Here is a 27,726-nt window from a genome sequence, read left to right as displayed (position 1 = left end):
GCCAAGCTGTAACAGTTTTTGCCTGGTCATCAAAGAACATGCGGTCTTGTGTTATCCTGATGGAAAAGTATGCATTTTCTGTTGACTAATTCTGGGCACTTTTCATCGAGTGCTGCTTTCAGTTGGTCTAACTGGGAACAGTACTTATTGGAATTAATCGTTTGGTTTTCTAAGAGGAGCTCAAAATAGAGGACTCCCTTCCAATTCCACCTTATACACAACATCACCTTCTTTGGATGAAGACCAGCCTTTGGTGTGGTTGGTGGTGGTTCATTTCGCTTGCCCACGATCTTTCCCGTTCCACATTATTGTACAGTATCCACATTTCATCCCCGTCACAGTTTGTTTTAAAAACGGAATGTTTTTGTTACTTTTAAGTAGAGAATCGCATGGGGAAATACAGTCAAGAAGGTTTTATTGGCTTAACTGATGTGGAACCCAAACATCAAAGCGATTCACATAACCAAGCTGGTGCAAATGATTTCCAACGCTTGATTTGGATATTTTGAGTATGTCGGCTACCTCCCGCTTGGTATAACGTTGCTTGTTCTCAATTCATGTCTCAATTTGATCACTATCAACTTCAACTGGTCTACCCGACTGTGGAGCATCGTCCAGTGAGAAATCTCCAGCATGAAACTTCACAAACCACCTTTGACACATTCGTTCAGTCACAGCACCTTCTCCACACACTACACAAATCTTTTTTTGCATCTTGGTTGTATTTTTACCTTTCCTCAAATAATAAAGCATAATGTGCCGAAAATGTTTTTTTCTTCCATCTTCAATATCAAAATGGTTACACAAAAATTCACCAATTTTGATAAGCCTTTTTTTTGAAATGCACGCTGACATGACGGCTCTCACATGCAATCTAACAAAATGGTTTTGAATGAAGTTAGAGACAGCTAAGTGCTACTAGAGCCATCTTACGGAAAAGAACGAACGAACCTTTTGGCCGAGACAATACTATAAACACTACTCTTCGTTTTCACTTTAAAGTGAAGAAAGGTTTTACAACCTAAAATTATAAAAGATAAACTTGGTTTTAATTACATAGTTCATGGACTGGTCAGCCCATGGCTAACTGGAATGCTACTAAATGGGAATATCAGCACAGAAGTAACAAACGTATCCAACGTAAGTGAAGACAGAGGAGGCTTCTACCAGAAGCTGGGAACCCCGGACTGACCTCCTGTGAGTCTACCCTCACTTCTGAGTAGCAGCACCTCTGGCTATGCTGCTCAGGCACCTGCATCATAAACTCTCCAGCAGCCCCACGGCCCCTCACCTACGTGGGCAGTGGGACGCTCTGAAGTGGGCAGCTGAAGTAGACATGCAGGTCGCAGAGCATCTTCTTGCCTGTGCTCAGCACACCACCAGTCATCAGGCAGAGACCTTAGATTCCAATTACTCTCAGTGGAGTCCTGGATGAGCCAGGCTCCATCTGGCCATCCCAAAGGTGGAAGGCACCCACCAATGCTTCTCAACAAACCTGTAACCTATGAGATGCACACCTAGGACCTGTTTTTGGGAAGCCCTGGCCTAGAATATTTATGGAATGAATAGCTGTTTCAGACGCTGGTCTAGCTATGGGGGAAGTGGTGGATAAAATACCTGTTCTCATGGAGCTTACCATCTCTAGAGGAGGCTCCAAGGTTGAGTGCAGCATGTTAGGGATTTAGACAGTACTACAGGCAACGAGGAGCCAGAGAAGACTTTTAAGACACAAGATTAGATGCCTGTTTAAGAAAGATCAGACTGCTGCTGATATATGTGATCTAAAAGAGGGGAGGTGGGAAGAATAACTGGCTGTAAGACTGCTGCAACGGTCCAGACAGGTCACGAAGGCCTGCTTCATGATGCTGGGGATGATTTAAAAAAATAAATAAGTAAAAGGTACAGTAAAAGTAAAAACCTTCGAAGGGTCTTATAGCCTACACAACTGACGTGAATGGTTCACTGATAAATCCTGCATGCTTCTGCTTTTTCTTTTGAAATTTTTGGCTAAATCTCTGATTTCTTTTTTCTCTTAAAAGCAGAGAGAAAGATATAAATTCTAGGGAAAGATACTAGTTACCAAGATTCTACTTCATTTTAGTCTGATTCTAGTTTTATAAAGGCTAGCACCTGAGTTGCTGGCTGTATCTTCTGGAAAGAGTAGTTTTAAATAGTATAGAAGGCATTAAAACTACAGAGGGAAAAAAACAGCCATCAGCTAATTAATGGAAGGAAGTAGTACATGGGGACAGAACGATTTAAAATTCAAGTCAAGGCCAGTGAGCTCCTTGAGACGAAAAGTATGAGGATGAAATGATCAACTCCATTATAGGTTCAAAAGGAAGACAGCATGACAAACTAGTTAGAGGACAGAAGGAATAAACAGCAATACAATTATGATCATCCTCATTATATTCCAGACAAACCCCATGGACATGAAACCAAAAATGCTGAAGACTGGGAAGCAGAATTGCAGACACACCTAAGATGTAGGGAACTGAAAAGGGTACTCAAACAGCAGTCAATTTGACGCAACTAAAGTTGAGGCACTGAAGTCCAAGGGAAATTTGTATAATTTCTGACGAGAAAAATAATAAAAACTTCAACAACCCAGTGCTGCCATTCTCAGTTCAGAAAAAAAAGCACCTCCACACTGTCAGAATGACGGGGAACAGCGATATAGCCGGCAAGCATTGGCACGCGTGTTTCTCTTCAATCTTTTGAAATGACTAGCATACACAGGATCGAGAGTCTTTCACTGTGACAAAGTGATCACGTGCATCCCTATTGATCCCCAATAATCATAATCCTACGAATGTCTAGAACGCCAACACCAGAGCATTCTTTTAAAATATTTTTTGGAATCATCTTCTGATAGTCTACTCTTAGGAAGGAAGTACTGGATAATAATTAAGAACCTGAGCTTTACAGTCAGAACTAGGCCAAGCATTTAACTTGGTGACTCTGAAAAAGTGACTTTACTCTTCTATGGCTACTTTCCCATCTGTAAAATGAGATTTTAAAATACCTATCTGGTAGGGTTATCGCGAGGGCTGAATACGATTATGTAACACTCATCAACGCTGAGCTCTGCGGCAGGTGTAAAGCTAGTAAGCAATAAATGGAAGGAGAAAAGGAGGGGAAAAGATTCACCTGCTCTTTGCAACTTTTCACACAGCTTTCCCCATTTTAAATTCTTTATATCTCATTTTTACAAATCCTGTTTATCCTTTAAGGCCCAGTTCAAATGCCAAACTCTCTATGAAAACTGGCCACTTAAAATGTATGATAGATATGCATCAATAATCAGAATAGCTAACACTTATCTAGTGTTCTAAGTGCTTCACACATATTAACTCATTTAATCCTCCTAGCGGCCCTGTTAGGTAGGTAGTATTATCCTCTTTTTGTAAATGAGTGTGAGACACAAAGCAGTCTGCCCAGAGCGACACAGGAGCTGGTGGACTGGGCTCTGAACCCCTCGCACAGCCTGGCTCCGGAGGCAGCTCTCACCTGTGCTACATGCCGCCGCTGTCAACCGAGAAGGATGAGTAATTACTGCAGAGACCTTCAGAGAGTTGACAGTTTTATATTTAGTATAGCTGGAGATGCTTTCTGTACAAGCTACGGATAGCTTATTCACCTTTCATTAAAAATACCCCTATAGCTCAGTTCCTCAATCTGCACAAAATAAAGGGGGGAAAACTGTTATTCACACACAGCTTGGTTTTACTGGTTTTTAGGTTGCTAACTTGAGTCCAATTTTCTCAGTGCACACTTCTAAAATTCTAGTTCCCTTCTCTTAAAAGGCCCAGGAGATGGATAACGGAGACCATAAAATGGAGATCATTTTACCGCCATACGACCCAGACGATAGAGAATGCCATATCACCTACTACATTAGACGGTCAAAACTGGTTGTCGGGCTTCCCTGGTGGCGCAGTGGTTGACAGTCCGCCTGCCGATGCAGGGGACGCGGGTTCGTGCCCCGGTCTGGGGGGATCCCACATGCCGCGGAGCGGGTGGGCCTGTGAGCCATGGCCGCTGAGCCTGCGCGTCCGGAGCCTGTGCTCCGCAACGGGAGAGGCCACAACAGTGAGAGGCCCGCTTACTGCAATAAAAATAAAAAATAAAAAAAATAAAATAAAATAAAACTGGTTGTCATCTGATAATTCTGTGCAAATAAAATATAGTCAATAGGAATTGATTATCTAATATCCTCAACAATGTATGCCATATTTCCAGGTTTTGATTTTATACACACACACACCCACACACACACACACAAATACACACATAATGGCAGAGATACTCCTTGTAGATAGAAGATATTGATATTACTCTTCAAACTAAGGCAGGCTCAGGGGTATGAAATTGAGTTTTACAAAAAAAAAATACAAATATGAACATTCTTTGTATGGGAGACAAAATGTTAATATCTTCCCTTTTCAATCAAACTTTCTAACACAGAATCAGAGCAAGAATAAAACATACCTGACCAAGAGATAACGTTTGGCTTTTACAGAAAATTATAAGCTCTTGAAAGAGAAAGGCTTAAAAGGAAACTACTGTTTCTCCATAATTGTAGCAGTGCTACTTTATCTACCTGTTCTCTGAATGCATTTTTGGTGCCTTATTTTAAGATTGAAGACATGCTGTAAGATCACAATGAACTTCATATGCTAGTTTTCTTAGGAATGGCCACCCCCCCAACCCCAAAATAAAACGCAGTAAAAAGGCAAATAAGCCAAAATAAACAAGAAAAGTCATTGTTTCTCAGTTTCCTTTAAGAACTTTTCAAAAATTAAGAATAAAATCTGCATCATTTGAGAGGAGGACTATATCAGGTTCAACTATTCTTAAATTAGTCTCTAAATGGGTTTCTATTTAAAATAAGACAAGCTGTCACCAGTGGCTTATCACTAGCTGTGGGTCCATACTGAGGCTTCAGGCCTCTCAAGCGGCAGGAGCAGAGCAGGGCTGTCAAGACAAGTGTTACTGGTCAGATATGGACTGGTCAGATATAGTCTGACCTTTGAATTCACTTACATTTAGCCCAGGGCTATGGCTGGGAGGCAAAAAAGCACAAGAAAGCCCAAACAGCTAAGGCAATATAATGCATACTACACTAAAAGGCAGGGCTAAGCACATCCCAGACTCTGCAGATAAACAGATTCTGAACTCAGAGCCACTTAACAGACACAACCATCACAACAGGCTAAGCTCCCACAACAGGCTACGCTTGCCTTTATCATGGCATTTAACTTGGCAACTGTTTGTTTACTTGTCCGTTTCCGCACTAGGGGAATGGCTGTCTGATTCATTCCAATATCCTTAGTGCAGGGATAAGTGTAAAATAGCACAGGTGCAAAATAAACCAGCAACAGAGAAGGCGGCAGCAAATATAAAGAAAACTGATGTCCCCGTCTTTTCCCTGGTTCCATATTTTGCCTCAAGGATCTCTCATCTTACACCTGGGGAGGATAATATAAACCAGGCTTATTTTACTTCTTTATGTTTATGTAATGTGAACCATTTAACCTCTTTGGATCTGAGTTGCCTCTCCTATAAAAGGAAGGAACTGAAACCAACGAATTCTTAAGTTCACTAGTTCCATGATTCTATGATGGAATCATATTCTAGTAATAAAGTTTTGTTAATATTTACTGAATGCCTCCATGTCAATAGTTATGCTTATATCTGAAACCAAAGTTGTGCCTTTACTGCTATGCTAGTCAAGTGCCATATAAACTTGCAAAAGGAAAAAAATCCACAAAACACTATTTTTGAAAATACACGCAAGTGCATAACAAGTCTTAGTAAAATTTAAAAGATATAAAATAGTATTTGCTTTAGATAATGCATAGTTGGCTTAGCGTCTGGCTGGGATTTTTATATCAGGGAAAATAAGTCGTTTAAAGTTTCTTGGGCAACTGGAAATCCAAGTCACACTGAAATGTGCAGCTTGCTGATGTCTCAGAGTTGGGCTCATGTTTCCAAAGGCCCACGGCAACAATGCCACCTACGATCAGGTCACTTCCTTTCTTAAAACCCTCCCAAGGCTTCCCTCTCTGCTTGGAGGAAAATGCAATCTCCTTCCTGTGGCCCTCTCGGACTTCCCTACTCGTCTCCACCAGCATTCGGGGCTCCTCTCACTTCCTCCAATTTGCCGAATCTTTCCCACTTCAGAGGCTTTGCACTTTCTCTTCCCTGCCACACAAGCTCACGCAGATATTCACATGGCTGGTTCCTTCACATCCTGCTCTAACACCGCCTCCTCTGAGAGGCCATCCCTGCCTACCCACTGTGAAGGCACTCCCAACTTTATCGTGCCTCCCTCTTAGGTCTTCCTCACAGTTCTTATCATGACTTGAAATTATGTACTTTGCTTATTCCTTTACTTGTTTACTGTCTGCTTCTCCTGTCATAACCTGCCAGGTTGGAAGCTTTAAGAGCAGGAACCTTGCTTACCCCTTTTCCTCCTGTAATTCTAGAGCATGGAACAGTGTCTGCAGGCTTTTTTGGAGAATTTGACAAACTTCTTCTAAAATTCATTTAAAAAATGCAAATGTAAGTGTTAAACATTTGTTGAATAAAATAATAATAGTAATGGGAGCTATTATGTTTAAAAGCACTATTCCAGGCTCTTTACACAAAGCAGCTCACGTAACTTCACGATGGCTCCATGAAATGGACGTTATTATTCCACGTTACAGATGAGGAACTGAGGCTCAAAAAGTTGATCAGAAAGAGAATGGCATGAAGGTGATGCCTACCGCTCTGAAATTTGCTAGGTTCTAGACTCTAAATCCACCTACATTTTTAATCTCTAAAGTATTTAAGAACTGTTATAATGCTATGATAAAAAATAAATTAAAAAAAGATGATTCAAATGAGGTAAGACCAGATTCTTAAAATGAAATTGCCATTTCTGTCAGATGATTCCAATAAACAAGAGAAGTGAGAAGTATGACATTATGAAGCACCTAAATAATTCCTATTTTTAAAGGCTATGTCTAAAAAGATGGAAGGTAATCCTACACTAGAATGAAAAGACTGCCATTCATCTGTTTGAGTTGTGAAAAGGCGACCACAGTTAAAAAACAACAAACTAGTGAGCTAGCAACAATCAATCAGAAGTTGAACTTTAAAAATACATATTTATAATAGCATTAAAAATATGAAATATTTAGGGATGGTGGTTAAATTTTGTGTGTCAACTTGGCTAGGCTTTGTGTCCAGCTGTTTGGTTAAACACTAGTCTAGGGACTTCCCTGGCGGTCCAGTGGTTAAGACTCCATTAAGACTCCATGCTTCCACTGCACGGGGTGCGGTTCGATCCCAGGTCAGAGAACTAAGATCCCACATGCCGCCCGGGGCCAAAAAACAACACGAAACAAAACGAACACTAGTCTAGAGGTTGCTGTGAAAGTATTCCATCGATGTGATTAACATTTACAATCAGCCGATGTTATGTAGAAGAGATCACCTTCCACAATGTGGGTAGGTCACGTCCAATCAGTTGAAGGCCTTCAGAGCAAAAAACGGAAGTTTGTTGGGTTAGAAGGACTGCTGGGTCAAGACCAGGACAGAAATCCTGCCTGGGTTCCCAGCCCCCTGGCCTATCCTACAGCTGCTGGACTCAGGACTGCAACAGCAACTCCCTTGCTGGACGCAGCCTGCTGGCCCATGCCGCGGATTTTTGGACTTGCCAGCCCCCGTAGTCCTGTGAGCCAATTTCTTAAAATAAATCTCTCTTTCTCTCTCAACCCCTCCTTCTCCCCGCCCCCCACCCTGACACCCCTACCTTATAATTCAGCCACTCCACTCCTGGGTATTTACCCAAGAGAAACAAGGGTGCTATGTCCACATAAAAGACGTGTACATGGACGTTCACAGCAGCTTTATTTGTAAAGGCCAAAAACTAGAAACAACCCCTATCAAGAGGTGAATGGATACACAAGCTACAGTATATCCATGCAATGGAATACTACTTGGCAATAAAAAGGAATAAACTATTAACAAATGCTACAAAATGGATAAATCTCAAAATAATCATGCTGAGTGAAAGAAGCTAAACTCTTTTGAGTGCATACTGTATTCTAGGACATGCTGACTAAAGTAAAGTAAAAGAAAATAAATAGTAGTTGCCTAGGTAATAAAGGGGGGAGGTTACCAAGAGGGACTAGAAAGCTTTGGGGGGTGACAGATATGCTCAGTATCTTGACTACAGTGGTGGTTTTATGGGTATACACATATGTCAAAGCTTATCAAATTATACACTTTTGATATGCACAGTTTACTGTATAACAATTATATCTTAATATAGCTGCTTCAAAAAAAGATATCTGTCAGAAGTGTTAAGGAAAATTTTCATTTGTTTCATTTATTTATTTTTGGCTGTGTTGGGTCTTCGTTTTTGTGCGAGGGCTTTCTTCTAGTTGTGGCAAGCGGGGGCCACTCTTCATCACGGTGCGCGGGCCTCTCACTATTGTGGCCTCTCGTCGCGGAGCACAGGCTCCAGACACACAGGCTCAGTAGTTGTGGTGCACGGGCCTAGTTGCTCCACGGCATGCGGAATCCTCCCAGACCAGGGTTCGAACCTGTGTCCCCTGAATTAGCAGGCAGACTCTCAACCACTGCGTCACCAGGGAAACCCAAGGAAAAAATTTTAAGGCTTAAAAATGCCTTCTCGGCAAATTCCCTGGCTGTCCAGTAGTTAGGACTCAGTGCTTTCACTGCCAAGGGCCTGGGTTTGGTCCCTGGTCAGGGAACTAAGATCCCACAAGCCCCAAGGGGTGGCCAAAAACTAACTAACTAAATAAAAAGCCTTCTCAACAAAAAGAATAACAAAGGCCATCTCCTTACTTGGGATCAACTGTCAACAGATAACCTAAAGAACTATTTCTCTCCTATCTTGAGTCAGCCTTTTTAAATAAGAAGACTGATCTTTAATCTAGAAGGGTAAGTAAGGATTAAGGGGGAAAAAAAAAGAAAGAAAAAAAAAATTGAAGCCCAAGATAGGAAGGAGACAGGAACAGAAGAAGGAATTGCTTTAAATTCATATTTACAGATTAAGAAAAATCACATCCTAAAATATATCTGAAAATTGGGTAATTTCCAAGGAATCATAAAGAAGTGCCATGAGAATGGATGTAGAATCCATGCAAAATTCTAGAACAGGGGCTTCCCCGGTGGCACAGTGGTTGAGAATCTGCCTGCTAATGCAGGGGACACAGGTTCGAGCCCTGGTCTGGGAGGATCCCACATGCTGCGGAGCAATTGGGGCCGTGCGCCACAACTACTGAGCCTGCGCGTTTGGAGCCTGTGCTCCGCAACAAGAGAGGCCGCGATAGTGAGAGGCCTGTGCACCGCGATGAAGAGTGGCCCCCGCTCGCTGCAACTAGAGAAAGCCCTCGCACAGAAGAGGAGACCCAACATAGCCAAAAGTAAATAAATTAATTAATAAACTCCTACCCTCAACATCTCCTTTAAAAAAAAAAATTCTAGAACAGAGTTTTAAAAACCTGATTAATAAGGAACTTCTACAACACTTATTTGCTCCTGGCCCTCAACCCTTTCTAATTCACCCTTCTGGGACTTCTTTCTGGGTTCTGGTTCCACCTGTCCCTTAAACACTAGCGCTCTCCCGATCCTCGTTCGACTTGTATGCTCACTCCACAACAGGGTTTGCAACCTTCCATGGGAGTCATAATTCTCTTTGATAATTTGATGAAAGCTATAGCTCAGAACAATGTATATTTACAGAAAATTCTGCATGTAATTATTTCAAAGGTTTCAAGAGCTCCCAGGACCCTGGCCATGCAGTCCTCAGCTTCTCAGGGCAAGGAAATTCCTCACAGAATCCCATCCTGGGCTTCGTCTCTAAAAACCCATGCAAAGCGAGGTGCACACAGCTGTGGCAATGGAAAATCTGAATGCTAACAAATAAAATTCAAATAGCACCTAGGATCTCATGATATTTTTCTGGGTATGTTGGAGAAATAGTTCAGCTAGGCAGATTCTTGGTTACCTAGTGAATGCTAATTAATAAGATTTATGAAGGAAGTTTCTAACAACTATTCTGCAGAAGCCCATCCTCTTAAAACATTCGATTTTAAAAAGGTGATTTGAATGAGGACACAGAAAACATGCTTATCAAATTTTGGATGAGAAGTTGTGACAGTGAGTAGCTGGACCTTAGACCCACGATTTAAAACATATCGACTAAATTCAGCCTAGGGGTGAAGTGGAGTCAGGAAAGATCCTCAACTCGAAGACCTTTTCATACACATACTCTCCTCTTCCTCAAATACAATAACTGATGGAAATTTAATGCACCCACCAAGACGGCACACTCCTTGAGATCAAGGCCTAAGTCTTATTTATCTTCATATATTTATCTTCATGTAGCACCTTGAATAATGTCAGTATCACGGTCTGCTTGGGCTATATTATGCTATGCTAACAAATAGCTCCAAAATCATGGTGCCTACAACACAAGGGTTTATTTCTCACTTACATTAAATGTCAATCGTGGATTGGCTTCAGCTCTGCTCCATCATTCTGGAACCCAATTGGAAGGCTCCATCGTTCTGGGACCAGCCCCAGCTAAGGCAGGCTGGTTCCATGACAGAAGGAAAAGAGCTACCGGCAGCACCACAAGATGGAATTTAAAACATCTGCTCAAACATGGGACACATCACTTCCTCCAACATTTTATCAGTCTAGGAAAGCCAAGTGTCCAAACCTGATGTCAGCAGAGTAGGAAAGACAATCCTCCGACAGAAAGGACTCTGGTAGAGAGGCAACAAATACTGTGAACAATCATACCATCTACCACGGTGCCTTCGTAATAGAAGGGGCTCAGTAACTGGCAGTAATTATTTATATGCCAGGCCATAAATACCACTGGGCAGAGACTGTAATCTGTCTCGCTCACTGACGCATCAGCGCCGCACGGTGCCCGCCACATGGCAGAGGACACGCTAAATCCTTACTAAGTGAACAGGGGTAAGATGAGCATGGGATCTGGAATCAAAAAAACCTGCGACCAAGTACTATGTCTGCCAATTCCTGACTTAGCGGAAAGCCATTTTTCTCTTCTGATTCTGGGATGGTTGTTGTAAAGATTAAATAAAAATACATGAGAAAAAGCACCACGAAAACTGTGCTCTTTTACACAGATGTTACTTCTCCAGATAGTCAAATGGGATGAAATTTGATAAAAAATAAACTCATTTAAACTTCTATAGTAAAGTAATGCACTACATAATATCCTGCATTTATTTTCAAAGCATCAACTGGCAAGTAAAGAATGAGAAAGATTAGGCTTAAAGCAGTTCACATGAAAAAGAGACAATGTTTTACTTGACCATAAGCTAAATATGATCAAAGGGTAATGTTGCTGCCAAAAAATGTAATGCAAATTTCAGGCTGCATTAATAGAAGGAGAGTATCCAGATAATAGCTTCATTGTATTCAGCAATGGGCAGCTCACATCTGAAGCAGCCAGTCAGTTCTGGCCACCGTATTTTAAGAGGTATACTGACATACAAACTTCGTCATGAGTTTAGCAATGTGCATGAAAAAGGTCTGTAAACCATGTCATGTGCATATGGTTCGAGAATTAGGGCTTTTTTTCCCTTAGCGTGGCAAAAAGAAGACTCGAGTAGGATTTAACAGTCATCTTCAAACACCTTAAGAGTTAACTGGGTATAAGAAGAATAAGTTTCAAATATATTGCGCTAGACTGCCAAGGACCAGTAAGTGAAAGTTAAGAGGGGAAACAGATCAAGCTCAATGAGAAGTTATTTCTGACACTTAGAAACCTAAAACAAGGAAGGGTGGATGATAACACGGTTACAGACGCTACTGAGGAAACTGAATTGGGTGGGAGTCGTACAAACCTTACTCACTCCTCTATGGAACCAAATATTTTTGAGGCATTTAAAAATGTCCAAACAGTATTTCTCTTTTCTGATTAAATAATAATACTATTAATACTACTAATAACAGCAACAAAGAACAAGAACTGAGGTTAAGTAGTAAAACAAGAAGTTGTTTGGCCTGACAAACACAGAAAGGCATGCTGTTGAAAGGAAATGAAATTTCAAGCCTAGATAACATTAAACATAGACACAGTGTCTAGGTCTGTACAGAGGAAATAGGCTTAGTCAAAATTGTATTTATTCTGGAAGTTGGTTTTCCTTGCATGACCTAACTCCTATCATTTTCACGGAGGTGCAAAAGATTTTTTAAAAGTTCCCTACAATGGCACTTAAGCAAAAATTTGCTAACATTAAACTAGTGCTCTTGTTGCAAGACAGTACTAGCGTTATCGATCAACTTGTATAATCATTCAAACTTCTCACGGCAGACTACTACACAGAACACCACTGTCATTTAAAAATGGTCCCTCATTAATATCTTATTTTGTTTCCTTAATCTATTCAACATCCAGCACTTTTCCAGTCTCATTCCCAGCTTTCAATTCCCAAGTATTCTCTGCATACTCTGGTCTCTCTAATAGGTCCTAAGTAGTAAAGACAAATGTCCAACTTATCTTTGTATCCTCGCCCCTCAGCTTCCCATCACTCACAGCATAGTAAACACTCAAAATTGTTTGTTAAATTCCTTTCTTTAATGAACTATTAAAAAAATAACCTAATGAACTTTTCATTATATTTTAATTGTTATACAAGAGAGAGAAAGTAATAGTAGGCTGTAAGAATATACTGGATATTATGTTCTTGTTATACTAAGAAGTGAATAACCACTCTTTACAAAGTATCTTGGAATACAAATTTCTTTCTCCTTTAAAGTCCTCTTTGCATCCTAAAAGTGCACATTGAACGCGATTTCGCCATACACAGGATTTTCAGAGTACTGACACAAGATGCTAATGCCCCACTTACTTCCCTTACTATAGGTACGTGTGTAAAAATTGAGCTCAAAAACCGGGTTCATTGACTTATTAAAGTAAATCTGTATGTGCCTTTCCAGAATATATGTAAATTCAGATTTAAAAAAATCTATTCTTCCAAGCCAAAAACGTAAAGGAAAATGTAAAGGAGAAAAGTTCAACACCTATCCTCTACCAAGAAATATGAAAGATTAGGACTTACTTGGTACAGGTTAAGGCTTGTTTAGGAACTTGTCACTGGATTCCTGTTCTTGTTACTTCTCTCCTTCCTCTTTTGTGGCACTATCGAGAATTGCACAGGTCATGGGGACACAATGCTCTGCTGCAGAAATCAGGAGAACACAGTTTTGCATCTCCCATGTCAATCCAAAGGACAGAAACATCTACATTCCGCTGGGAGATGGCAGAATGAGTCAGTAAGGAGATAAACCAGTTACAAGTTAAAAGATACAGTGACTAACTAAAAGTGTTAATTTTCTTTTAAATTAGATACGTATTAAAGCAATTATTTTTAAATGATGGAAATGATGTACAACTAAAATACTGTTTATATAGGAAGCCACTAGAAATTAATTATAGCTAATATGTATTGAATGTTTTCTGTGTGTTGGGCATTCTTCTAAGTGCTCAACATACATTAACTTATGTTTACCCTTCATCACAGCCATATAAGGTAGTATCCTCATTTTACAGATTAGAAAAAGGAGGCATAAGATGTGGTACATATATACAATGGAATATTACTCAGCCATAAAAAGGAACAAAATTGGGTCATTTGTAGAGATGTGGATGGACCTAGAGACTGTCATACTGAGTGAAGTAAGTCAGAAAGAGAAAAACAAATATAGAATATTAACGCATATATGTGGAACCTAGAAAAATGGTACAGGTGAACTGGTTTGCAGGGCAGAAATAGAGACACAGACGTAGAGAACAAACGTATGGACACCAAGTGGGGAAAGTGAGGGGTGGGGGTGGGGGTGGGGGTGTGATGAACTGGGAGATTGGGATTGACATGTATACACTGATGTGTATAAAATAGATAACTAGTAAGAATTTGCTGTATAAAAAATAAACAAGATAAAATTCAAAAAAAGAAAGAAATAAAAAGAGAAAAAGGAGGCACAGACTAGTCAGATAACTTGCACAAATCACACAGCTACTGACAGGCAGGAAAGGGACTGGAATTCAGGCAGGACAGCTCCAGGGCTCATTCTTTAACCTTTATGGGTAGGTATCACTATGGTATACTTTGACATTTGAAGGTCTTTTTGAGTCCATTAACATTAATCACATATAAAGAAATTTTTTCAAAACTGCATAGAATTATTATTAAAATGCTTCCACAACCAACTTTTAGGATTAGATGACCGAATCCAATACATTACTTCATTTAAACCACTAGTACCTAACCTAATCTAATTTTCCATATAATCTATCTTTTGGCTTTATTATACTTCCTGATAAGTGCAACTGGGTACCTCTTATACACTTAGCATTGTGCCCGACAATATGTCACTAAAAGTACTTTCCATAGACTAGATCTGTGATGTTTTATTCATATGAGTGTGCATTAAAGTAATTCTTCTACTTCTCAAGTACTGAATACAATTATTCAACAGACATTTGAATACATAATGAACACCAAGTAGTATGGATACAAAGATAAATTAGATGGTTTCTGCTCTCAAGGGAGGCCACAGTTACAAAACAATGAAGCAAGTGCTTTTATGGAGCGATGACCAAGGTTCCAAGGGAACAGAGTTCCCCCAGCATGACAAGGATGAGGGCAGTTCCATGTGCAAAGGCATGGAAATGTAAAAGAACATTTTCCTCGTGGGGAATGTCAAGCTATTTAAGTAGGACTACAATGCAAAGTTTAGAAGGAAAGCAAGGGAAAAGTGATAAGAGATGAAGGATGAAGCTGGAGCTAGATAAAGAAGTCTTGTAAGTCATAATATAAAAAGACTCAAGCATCTCAAGGATTTAAGCGGGACACTGATAAGATCAAATATGCTAACAATAGTGGTTAACACACTTTTTATTTTAAACAATAGTACCCTGATTTCATGAAATCTTATGCAAACATCCACACTTAAAATTGATCAATGTAGGGCTTCCCTGGTGGCGCAGTGGTTGAGAGTCCGCCTGCCGATGCAGGGGACGCGGGTTCGTGGTCGGGTTCGGGAAGATCCCACATGCCGCGGAGCGGCTGGGCCAGTGAGCCACGGCCGCTGAGCCTCCGGAGCCTGTGCTCCGCAACGGGAGAGGCCACAACAGTGAGAGGCCTGCATACCACAAAAAAAAGAAAAAAAGAAAATTGATCAACGTAAAACTGCACTGGTAGAAATTGGAATGAATATGCTTGGAATGAACCCTTCACAGAATAGTTTCAAAACCACTGCTTTTCAAAGGAAGAATTAATATAGCCACACAGTTGCGTTTTATTTACTTTATGCCTCTCCCAATGTGATTCTAACTTCTCAGGTGCCAGGATTCATTCTCATAGTTTCTCTTCACTCATAGAACTAGGAATACATAGAACTAAGCAAATAGTACTAGGCCTTCAAAATCAATGACAAAAGTTATAATATAGAAAAAGGAAGATAATCAGCTTTTTCACTTATGAGTTAAGCTATAATTTAAGTGACTACATTTTCTAACCTAAAAGTTAGGATTTATGGTTGGACAAATACTAGTGTATTTATGGCCACAGAATATTCAAAACTGGTACAGTGCTGGAAAATATAGGATATATGATTGTAACTGGTATTAAGTAATTTTTTTAAAGATTGGTATACTTGTTTTCTTAACAATGACTTTGTACCTGAAGATGCTTCCCCATCTATCCCTTGAGAATCTGTTCTGCCACCTTATAGAATCTGGAGCTCTAAATAAGATCTCTGAAAATGACCTTCAGTGTGAAACTGCTTATCTTCCTCATAGCCATCTAATATGTCCCCAGCAATAACATGTAAAACTGATTAAAGATATGCATATGACTCTCCTGCAGTTGACTAGTCTTGATTCTTCACAGTGAGATGTGCTAATAAAAAAAGCAAGATAACCCTTCTATGGAAAAAGTATATAATGATTAATTTAACATGTTTTATATCAAAACGATTATACTCACTTCATACAACTTAATCAAATCCCTATAATCCTTCCCTCTACCCTTCTCCTTTCCCACTGTGCGGAACATAACCACTTACACAGTCTCAAGAATTTTTAAAGTATCATCCGCTTAAAAATAGACGGATTAAAAACAAATGTTCAAAACAATGTTTAACACATATTAAAAGAAAGTTAAAGAACAATCTCACTTTTCTCTATCACATAAGATACCAACAACCACCCTGGGCCACTCTTATCATGCGTTAAAAGTTCTCTTATACCATGTGGTTCAAAGCCAACCAGTGACAATTATTAAAAGGAGGAAGAGGGGAAACAGGCACAGGATACAAATTAAATTCTTCAATATATCATTCGACCAACATGTACAATATATTCACTTACAGACATGTTTAAGAAATGGTCCTTAAACAGAAACAATGTAAACATTACTATAAGGAAAATATCTTCTCCGTATGATATAGCAAACTCAGCCCAAAACTTAGTATTCAATGCATCATTTCGGGGCACACTCTACACTCCCTAAATTTGCAAAAATAGCCAACTATTCTGCTATAAATTTGTTTGGGATGAAGATAACTCTCTTCATTATAGTAAAATAAATTTTATCACATGCAGTTTAGGGAAGCTGCTTTTTTCAAATATAAAAGTCTGAGGATTCTCAAATAATCATTAAGAACAAACTGACTTATAAACAAAAGCTTTTTATAAATAAAAATATACTTAAAGTAATCCTACAAAAACGTACAAAGAGTCCTCATATGTAACTATCAAAACACTACCCAATATCAAACATTTAACTATACACATTTAACTACTGATATATATTCAAGTAGAAGGTTTCAGAGTAAAATTTCCATGTCTTTTCCACTTAGGGGCAAGTTTTTTGGAAAAATATTCCGCAGACAAATAGATATTTTTTAAATAGACTGTACAACCACTCTGTTGATTTTAACAATACCTCAAGTAAAGTTAACTTAGAACAAATACTAGTAATAGTTAGAAATATTAAATTATATACAATGTTAAATTGCCATTGCCTTAATACAAAGAGGTTCATAAATTATCTTAAGATAAATCTATATTTTTCCCTGGTTTGTGAAAACTGCAATAACCTTTCTATTAAGAATAACTTCTGATTAAACCACCCTCAATAACTGAGATTCAAACCATCTCCCAGATGGAGCAGCTGGGAGAAAATAAAGAGGACAGTTTTAAAAAAGAACTTTGATGCTGTAGATAAGATGATACGACATTAAAAACCAGTGTGACTGGAGTCTGCAAAATATAAATACGTAACAGTGAAAGAAAACCCTTTAAGGCCAGTGAGGAAAATGCAATTTACAGGATCATCTATGACTAAAATTCTGAGCTCAGCCTTTCTTATTTCTAAAATTTTTGCCCAAATTTCTGCAGATTACAAAGTCTAAAAACTTAAAAAAATCCTATATAGTGGACTTAAACATACTTATTAGTATTAGGTAATGTTTTATGCTTAAGAAGTCTACCAAATATTATTTAAAAATCCAATTTTACATAAAGTATGTTGCACTACTGATTGCATTTTATAGAAAAGAAAAAGTAAATGACATTTGAAAGTGACACTGGGTTAAATAATAAAGAACATAAATCAGCCTTAAGTTCCAATTAAAATTTCTAATCATTATTTCTATTCTCACAGATCTTGGCACAAATATTTTAAAATGCAGTAGTCTACTTATTTTTTTTGCATGTATTTAAAAAAATTTTAAATTACATTCCCTCAATAATGATAAATCCAAGTAATGAAATTTTTACCTATGCTCTAAATTAGCAATTCTTTGAGACAGTTCTTTGAAATTAAAAAAAACAAAAAACGAAAAAAACTTGAAAACATTTCTTTTAACATCACAACTTCAATCTTCATTTTTTTTTAAAGGAATAACTGTTTTTTGTTTTTTTTTAATATTTATTTATTTATTTATTTTTGGCTGTGTTGCGTCTTCGTTTCTGTGTGAGGTCTCTCTCTAGTTGCGGCGAGCAGGGGCCACTCTCCATCGCGGCGCGCGGGCCTCTCACTATCGCGGCCTCTCCTGTTGCGGAGCACAAGCTCCAGATGCTCAGGCTCAGTAGTTGTCGCTCACGGGCCTAGTTGCTCCGCGGCATGTGGGATCTTCCCAGACCAGGGCTCGAACCCATGTCCCCTGCATTGGCAGGCAGATTCTCAACCACTGCACCACCAGGGAAGCCGCAATCTTCATTTTTACTCATTTGTTCAACAAAGGAACTAACAGCCTATACTAAAAAAAATCAATGGTATCATTCTAGCTGTTCCCTTAATTTTTATAATATTCAATTATGTTAAGAGCAATAAAACTGTGCCTGTTATCCGAAAGTTGTGCTCTCAACCCATATTCAACATGAAAATAATTTCTTGCTTTCCGTCTCATGCACAAGAACAAAACAAAAAACTATTAAAGTGCTCAAAAGATACTCTGAACACATATACTCACATGCTTAGCTCTTAACCCTTAAATCCCTTCTCTAGGAATAAGACTTCTCTAAAATTGGGGAGGAAGGGTGTCACTCTTACACAGCCAGGCATGAATAGCATAAAGCAAAGTAAATTTGATTGATTATCCTTAATTAAGTTTGTGTCCAGTTCCTCCCTTTCCCCCTTATCCCACCATAAAGTTTGAGCTAACTCATAAGCAAGTTCTACTCATATTAGCTCACATTCCTTTTTTCAAAGTCATCAAAGTAAAATGATTTCAGAATGAAAACTCCCCAAGTACTTCATTCAATATCTCCTGCGATTTCAAATAAACCCAACTGCACTAAAAAAGAGAGAAAAAAGCTCCCTTGAAAGTCAGAGTATGCAGCTTTTCTTTTATCAAAATAGATTTTTCACAAGTGACCCAAACACAATTACAGCTTAGGAAAATCAAGCCTTTAATTCTGAAGAAAATTTGTACCTAGAGAAAAATTCAAGGTGATGGTTTTCACTGCATGTGGACTGTAGACCAAATCTATTTATTTTGACTTTGCTGAAGTCTGGGTATTACCACTTGTTGGCCTATGTTGCAGGACCACCGTCCTAGTGAGAGCATCTTACAACAAGCTGCTTTTGATACCTTACTAATTAAACTACCTTGGATAGGATTCCAGACAAACCTGACCACAAAATTTTGGCATTCTAATTTGGTTTCAATGTACTCTAAATGGTACAACTCTAGATCACATGGCAATTTTTCCATTCAGTTAAAACCTTAATAGATAGCATATAAGTGGCACAACTTTGAATTTAGCAAGCCCATAAATATTAACTTTGCCCCCAAACACTTTGGGGAAACGGATAATTCAAGGAACACACTGATGAATCTTAACATTATGCAAAAAATGTTCTTTGGTTTCTGTTTTTTGCTATACTGCACAGCATGAGGGATCTTAGTTCACCGACCAGGGATCCAACCACTGGACGGGCAGGGACATCCCCAAAATTTGTTCTTAAATTGTTGTACGACAACTGATTTTTCATAAATCAAATCACATTTGATAAGTACCACATAAAAGGGATTAATTATCTGAAGGCACCTTTTAGTGAATCCTTTTTGTAAAATTTAGAAGTCTCATATAACATAACTAACCACTACTTGTTTTGTAATCTTATACTTGTAAATATCAAAGTTCTTGAAGTGGAGCGTAACTGCTTTCTTGGGCTAAATACATCCCAGCATTACTGCCCTTCTCTCTCTTTCCCAAGTTTTAAAAATGTCACCCAAAAAACCAGCTGTTCATCTGTAGTAGAATATACAACACTAGGAAAGTCGAAAAAAGAAATTAAGTGATTTTTTAATGTAAAATAGAAATGTATGTACTCCCAAAGATAGGTCAACAAATTATTTTTGGCAATGATCACAATAAATGCCGAATTAAAATGATTTTTTAAAAAAATCAAGATATGCACTTCTTAAATCACTTTCCCACGTGCCTTTGTCACCTGGAGGAAACTGTTCAAGAACTGTTGATCTCCATGAACACATGACCTCCACAATGGCACCAAGGTCAACGAGACATACAGGAGGGGGGTATGCTGAGTAAGTGCTGATTTGCCCAGTTCTACAGTTCCCTTTAAAAAGAGAGAAGGAAGATAAATAAAAATAAAAATGTATTTATATAGAACAGGAAAGGAAATGATGTTCTAAGTGGTTAACATTCAAGAACCCCATTACAGAATTGTATATAGACATATGTCAGTAACAGCCACAGGAGCAAGACGTTAAAAGGGGCATCACAGCACAGAACCAGGTACAACCAGGTACAAAAATTGCTGCACAGAAAGAATTAACAAGATACCAAACTGAAAAATCCTCCCTTACGTCTTGTACTGAAAACCTTTGGTACCCTGGCTACATGCTACAACGACTCAATTTCAAAGTGAGAGTCTCTGCTGACAGAACTTCTTGAAAAAAGACGAATAACCAAAGGTCCATAAACAACCGAAGAAGCACCCGCATATCAGAAATGCTCAGGTAAGAAGTAAATTTGTATATGCTGAACCTGCCAGTTAATGTGAAATTCACCAGGTGTCCCGGTGTTCCCTCATTCTTTACCAAAGATTCCTTTGGACATTTCCTCAGCTGTCACAATCCCCAACCTTTCAAAAACCAGAAGTTTTCTTGGATGAGATTTAAACTCTAAAACACATTACCCACTTGGTATAATCTGTTTAAGCTAGACTTATACGCAAAAAACCCTTATCATGTGAAATTACTATATTTCAAATTTCCAAACAACTTTCAAATATGAAACAAACATACATCAGAGGTAGCACCTGAAAATTTAAAAGTGACTTAGCGGAGAGCAATTCAGCTATGGATAATTCATTCCAACGTTTGGTAAACAGGTTGCATGCATTATAATAGTAGAAAACTAAAGAGGGGAAAGAAGTCAGCAGAAGCACTGGGTATTCACAATCAGCAGAGAACTGGGCTGACAGCAGTCTTCCAAGTTACTTTCAGGGAAGCTCCTGATTGGTGGGCGGCACTGGGTCAATGTGATTACTTAACCCTGGCAGTTACAACTAAACTCCACTTTGATGGGCTCCAAAGCTTATGACAAAAAGACGACTGCTTGAGCATATCAAGTACTTCGCTGTCCTGCTTCTATTTCTCTCTCACACAACCAGGGGCCTGACACCTGAAACTCATCAGAAAAACATCACCTCGTTTCGGGGCTTTAGAGTTTTGTATTTATTATTTTTAAAGTCCACTGGGCATAGATTCAGTTGGGGGGGGTGGTGATGTGAAAGATTAACCCATTTCCTGAACACACAGGGAAGAGCTCATGACCATTCAAGCAGTTCCCTCTCTCCCTAGTAATAACTTTTTTAAAAAAAATATCATTTAGTCCTAAAATAACCATAAGCAACAAACATCAAACATTGGCATGGCAACGTCCACACATCATGCCCTAGTGCTACCCACAGGCAGATCTGTTCGTCTCTGGTCCCCATACAGGCGGGTCCTCCGGGTCCCTCTCGCTTTCGTCCGGTCCAGCAAGGCTTCCCCCCGAGTTTTGCTGTAAAATCCGCCACTTTCGTTGGCCCGGGCAAAAGCAAGGCGCCTCGGTCCCCAGGGCAGTTTCTCCCAACTCCCAGCAAACATTTCCTGAGCGCTTCCAGCGGGCCCCCCGCGCGCACCTGACCGGGCCCCTCGCCCCCTCCCCGCACTTTACCAAGCCCCAGACAGGGGCCCACCTGCCTCCCGTCGCCTGTCCCACGGCCGGGTCGCCCAGCCAACTCCTGCCCGGAGGCTGCACTCCCCCGGGTCCCGAGCCCCCATCAATCCGGGGGCCGACCCCGAGAGTCAGGGGGCGCCAAAAGGGGCCCCCAGACAGGCTGACCCCGCGACGCCCCCCAGAGGCCGGGTCCCGCGCGCCTGTCAGCGCCCCCGGAAGGGGTCAGACAGGGGGGCTGAGCTCGCCGGGTGCCCTGTCCGCTCCTGACACCCTCGCCCCCCACCGCACTCACCTGGCGGGCTCCAGCCGAGGGGCCGGGCGAGGGGCTCCGGGGTCGCGCGAGGAGGCCGCCGGGCCGCCCGCCGCGGCCCCCAACCTCCCTCCCGCTCCCGCTCCCAATCCTGCTCCCGCTCCGGCTCCCGCTCCCTCTCCCGCTCCGGCCGGCGCGCGCCCCGGGCCCGACGCGCGCCCGGAGCGCCGGGGGGAGGGGGCGCGCGGACGCGCGAGTGCCGGGGGAGGGGGCGCGGCGAGAGCAGAGGCTCGGCGGCGTCGGCGGAGAGAAAACAGCCTCGTTCGCGTCCGTCATGGCGCGCAGCGGCTGCGGCGGCTCCCTCCGGCTTCCCGGCTCCCTCGCCTTTAGTTTGACCTTTCCCTCCAGTGTGTCTCAGGGAGAGCGGCGATGCGCGCGCGTGTGCATGTCTCTCTGTGTGTGTGCGCGCGCGCGCGCGGGGAAGGGGCCGGGTTCGCTCCCCGACGCCTGACGTCACTGCTATGGCAACGGAAGCCCCGCCCCTTGCCGCCTGTTTCCTGCCCCGCCCTCTGTGCACGTTCCGGGGCCTCACGTGCTCACTCACACGCACGCACGCACGCACGCTCGGAGCGCGCGCGCCCAGAGCGTTGACGGGGGCGAGTTGGGAGGTCATCTGGGCCTCCTGGTAGCCTCCCTGAGTTCAACCAATCCAGTGAGGAGAAGCCGTGGGCGGGGCGGCCTCGGCTGCCAGAGCGGCGTGAAAAATTTCCCAAGGCAGAGCGAAAACCTTTCCTGAGCGACTGAGCATGCCCGGTGGTGAAAGGTGAGAATTGCCTGAAAGTTTAGGTGGGTGGAGGGGGAGGAGGTCCGGTAGAAGGGGAAGGGAACTCCGGGGCCCAGTAGAGGGGTGTTTAACTGGTATCGAACTGGGACTGCGTGGTGTGAGAGTCAGGCAACCCCGGTTTGCAATCCGGCCCGGCCGCTGTTGCTGTGTGACCTTGGACGTGTTACTTAACCACTCTGAACTGAATGTCTTGAGTAAAATAGGGTTACTAAAATCTACCATTGTGGTTGTGAGAAGTAAAAGCGTGGAAAACGCCTCACCCGGCAAATTGTAGAGCCCAAACACTTAGTTATTAGTGTGGAGTCCACAGCCTCCTTATTTTACGAATGGGGACACAGGACTCAGGGAGATTAAGTGACCTGTTCAATGTCAGGTAGTGGCAGAGACCCAGGCTTCAAGTTCAGTACTCTTTCCTACATGGCCTTCCCTCAGGGAGAGGGGAAAAGAAACACACTACAGAAAAACATGTAAAGATCCTTTGCTCTCTGTGGATCGCTTTTTAATCCACACCAATTCTCTTCCCATGCCCCCGAAAGTTTTGAGCTCTGGACGTAAGGGCTGGACAGCCTTGGTACAATTTTTGGAGGGCAGCTATTTGGCTCTCGATTTGTCCCTGAACAAGCAACAGAATGGTGCTTTCCTCAGTTCCCTTGGGGAGCCTAAATTTCTTCTAAAGTTTTGGTTAAAGTGTAAACACAGTAGCAAGGAGCTCCAGTTCCTCCACAATTTCTAGCTACCTGAGGAAAGATTAACTCAGTTAACCAATGTTTACCCAGCATCCACTGAGTAAGTAAGAATGCTTCTCCAGCCCACAAAAGGCCTGTGACCTCAGGTCTGTGCAGGTACCTTATGATTCAGACACACTGGTGACCTCATCGTTCCTTGTGCTTCTAGTCCTTTCTCTGACTTAGTTCTTAATCACTTACTGTCTCATGGTATTTCTTGAATGATATAGAACTATTTAACTCTAGATGTGCTGTTAACTTTTTAAAAGTATTTGTCTCCTTTCCTGTCTTATACACCCCCCCTCCCCAAAATACCTAAATCTGGTCTTGGTAAAGGACATCACCAGCTCCTCAAACATGCCCTTATATTCCCCACTTTCTCTCCAGAAATTAATTCACTTGAGCCTTTCAAATTCCACCTAAAACGTACTTGCTTCCAAAAGGTCTTGCTGGATCTATTCAGAATGAATTAGTCCCTTTTCCTGAGCACTTGGTACATTCCTTGCTTCAGACATTGTTTCTAGTAGACTTTGTTTCTGTGATTTGTGCACAGGTCACCTAGAGAAAACTTCTCTGAACATCCATGTATGGGTTGGCTCTTCCTGTTCCTTGCTCTCATAGCATCTTATGGTCTAATATATTGCTTCTTACCCGTTCCTTTACAGTTTGATTTATTTACCTTCTCCATCAGATGTAAAACCCTCTAATGGCAGGAAACATGTTTAGGTCCACTTTGCATTTCCAGCATTAACCTCAGTACCACAGCTATAGAACGACTAGGTATTGAATGGCTGAATGGGCTCCTTGCCTACTGCATAAAGTTCTTAGGGGCAGACTTTACTTTGTATTTATATCTCAGAACCAAAGATTTTCTGGGAAGTTATAAATCTTGGACTACTCTAAAAGGCACTAGAAATTACATGGTCACACTCATGCAATGAAGGAAGGCTTTGACAGTAGCATAAAATACTGAGCAGAGCAAGAAGTAGGAAATCCAGGGAAAAAGAGGTGATTTCTTAACTGCTGCTGTGGACCTAGAATGAGAGATTTTCAAATGTTGTTAAGGATATCAAGCAGATTCCTCCAAGGTGTGTCAGTGATGTTCCTCCCAGAAAAGGGGAACAGTTATGCCAAGAGGAGTCTTGGAAAAGAGATCAAGCAGTGTTTGCTTACTCTGAACTGGTAGCATTTGTTCCTTTGCCTAACTGGGCACGAGAATCTAAAGCCTGGTGCTATCCCTGTGTGTAATATTGTTCTCCCTCTGCTACGCTATTTAACTACCTATGTGTGTGTGTGTGAGTGTGTGTGTGTGTGTGTAGATGTGTGTAAATCCTTACCAAATCTAGTCCTCTTATTCCTCATCATGTGAATGGCACTGCCAAACACCCAATAGCAGGAGTCATTCTCAGTTTATCCCCATCTCTGTCTGTCAGTCTCTGAGTCCCATAACGTCTTCCTCTTAAATGGCGGTGGTAGCCATGAACTGCCCTCAGGCTTCATGTGAGCCCTCATATCTCTCATCTGGACAAAACCCTCCTACTTGGTCATTTCACTCCATCTTGGCAGGTCCAGCCCAACTTTCACCACATCCCAGACTCCAGAGGGACGTTTCTGAAAGCCAGAGAATTGACCATGTCCTCAAACAGCTTAAAAATCTTCCATGGCCCCTCCATGCCTCCTCAGGAAAAAAGATCACACTTCAGTGGGTTTTTTATGCTTCATCCTCAACCAATTTCTTCAGCCACGTCTCCCACTACTTTTGCAAGAACTCTTCTGCTCCGTGGGTGTTGAAAACTTGCAGCGTCTCATACATACCATGTTCTCTGTGCACAGGTTCACCTACCTGCGATTCTCTGCCCAGGCCCTCTCTACCAGGTTAATTGCATCTGTGCTTTCTAGGTCTATGAGGACAGTCATGCTTCATCCCTCTGGCATAGCTCTTCTTATTCTGTGTTGTGAATATACTCTATGTGCTCACATGTCTTATCTTCACTAGAATGTGAGCTACTTGAGGGCAGGGGTCTTGGCATATTTTATACCTGTATGGAACTCTAACACCTACCAGGGTGCCTGGCACAGGATAGATACTCAATAATTGTTTATTGAATAAATGAATGGATTATGAGCTCCATGAAGGAAAAAAAAGTATTACATTTCTTTGATTCTTCACAAAGCCAGGCCCAGTATCACGGAAGTAAGAAGTAGGTACTTAAAGTAACAACAAATGAATGAAAGGGTAGTAATGAGATATTAAAAACCTACCATGCACCCCCTCACCTTCCGAGATGGCCCACACTCTGTCTGTGGAGTGTGTATCTCCCCGAATAAAACTTCTTTCAACAAACAAAACAACCTACCATGTATCAGGGACTAAACTTAATACTTTCCATTCATTGGCTCAGTTAATCCCCCAGCAACCCTATACAGGAGACATTGGTATCTACATTCTGCAGATAAGGAAATCAAAGCTTAAGGAGGGGACACGACTGGGCCAAGGTCACACTGTTAGTTGTTGGCCAAGCCAGGATTTGATTTCAAGTTCACCTAACTTGGAAATGGACTATTACGGAAGGTATTCTGCTGCTGCTGCCGTTGTGATGGTGGTAGTACTGCTGGTGAGGATGACTTGGACATCTATTTTGTCATGACTGATAAGAAGCTCCTGCTTCTTATCAGAGAGATCAGTGCTCCCTGTGCTCCAACGGGAAGAAATGTGATGCCTTACCTGCAGTCAGTATGTACAAGTCAAGCTAAATGGAGGGGTCATATTTTTTCTTTTTCTTTGTTTTTTCCAGAATTATTTTTCTGTAACTGAAATAAAGATTACTTAGTTTGAGGATACAGATGTTGCACATGTAAGGATAAAATGTGTAAAATTGGTCTTTGGGATAGGAAGGACCCAGCTGAGGCCGTTTTGGAGGCTAGAAAATGAAAACTTTTTTGGGTTAGTAACATGGTCAGTTCATGAAGAGCTAAGGTGAATCTTAGTATTTAAAAGGCAATCCTTAAAAAGTTGGGTTAGGAAAAAAGACACTGGGTAAGTACCTCATTAGGAAGAGGCGGAGAACATTTGGTTCCTGTCTGGAGAGAGTCTCTTGCTCCAGGCTTACAGTACCAAGAGGCCCCTGGAGTTGGAGTGGGGCTCCCACAGAGTTACAAGCACACCCTTGACTGAAGGGCACGCTCCCCTCTCTGGGAAGGTCAACATCTTTGACCAGAACATAGACTTGTAGGGGGAGGTGGTGAATGAGGAAGAAGCGGGGAAGGGAGAACCCGCATCTACCCGGTTAGCCGACCAGCTCAATCAGTCCTGGTGATGAGCTAGGGAAACCAGCTGTTCTACCCTCATAGCCTGTTCAGACTGATACATTGAGATTAGCGGCTATGTGGATGCTGTACACTGCACAACCCTAGGGGGAGCTATTTACATGGGTGTCTATATGAATGACATCCTCTGTACAGTACTCAACGTGTAGCCGTCCTGACTGTAATATATTCAAGGCACATCTGTGTCTACTTTGGCAATTTAAATGATCCTGATTAAACCTTTGATAATACAAATAAATAAATATTTATTGACTGCCTACCAGTTATCATCTCAGAAATTTAAATGACATTTATTGTACAAAGTTATTTCTAACGATTTGTGCATATTTCAAAGTGCTTATTAGACTAATAGCATTACCATTCATTTATTAATTCTAATAAACAACAATTGAGCAGCTAAGTTCCAGGCATGATTCAAAAGGCTGGATTCAACAAACGTGTTGAACACTAACTACAAATCTTACAAAAACTATTAACTGATTCCTTCAAAAATAAAAGCTTATGCATTTTTGCAATTTGTTTATGCCACTTTACGTATGAAGGTAGTCTCCAAAGCCTCTTTGTTTCATAGACCCTCATCTACTAAAACCTGGTTCTTGCATTTCCAACAATCCAATACGCTAGGATGCCCCAGTGAATATAAAGCTTTTACATACTTTTTTTTTTTCCCCTCCTAGCTCTATCAAGCGAAGGGCCAGAAAGTTAAGTTGGCTGCTTTAAAGGTTTCCTGGAAGCACTAGGGAAACCATTTTTCATAGAGTAAGTGTGTGGCTGCCTTGTCCAGGAAAGAGAGTGTAATCAGTCT

The 27,726-nt window shown here is 41.2% G+C and overlaps 2 protein-coding genes across 11 annotated transcripts in view; one reads left to right on the top strand and one right to left on the bottom strand.

Moving 5' to 3' along the window:
- Positions 1 to 22,422, bottom strand: part of LOC307176345 (uncharacterized protein) — an 87,909-nt gene extending 65,487 nt beyond the window's left edge. For 5 of the 6 annotated variants that reach the window (XR_013824722.1, XR_013824723.1, XR_013824724.1 and 2 more), the window contains exon 1: positions 22,068 to 22,422. Coding sequence is in view for 1 of the 6 variants with exons in the window: in XM_079902390.1 (XP_079758516.1) it covers positions 22,068 to 22,361 (294 nt within the window). In the remaining 5 variants the exon portion in view is untranslated. Of the gene's footprint in view, positions 1 to 13,127; positions 21,261 to 22,067 lie in introns of those variants that run through there. The other variant, XR_013824726.1, reaches the window with a different exon arrangement.
- Positions 22,423 to 22,702: 280 nt separating this feature from the next.
- Positions 22,703 to 27,726, top strand: part of KHDRBS3 (KH RNA binding domain containing, signal transduction associated 3) — a 623,624-nt gene continuing 618,600 nt past the window's right edge. For all 5 annotated transcript variants that reach the window (XM_079901866.1, XM_079901864.1, XM_079901860.1 and 2 more), the window contains exon 1: positions 22,703 to 22,848. The gene's annotated coding sequence lies outside the window, so the exon portion shown is untranslated. The remainder of the gene's footprint in view (positions 22,849 to 27,726) is intronic.

The sequence above is a fragment of the Stenella coeruleoalba genome (genome assembly GCF_951394435.1).
Source record: "Stenella coeruleoalba genome assembly, chromosome: 17".
Lineage (NCBI taxonomy): Eukaryota > Metazoa > Chordata > Mammalia > Artiodactyla > Delphinidae > Stenella > Stenella coeruleoalba.
The sequence above is the reverse complement of the archived record's forward strand: the minus strand, read 5'-3'. Positions and strand labels throughout refer to the sequence as shown.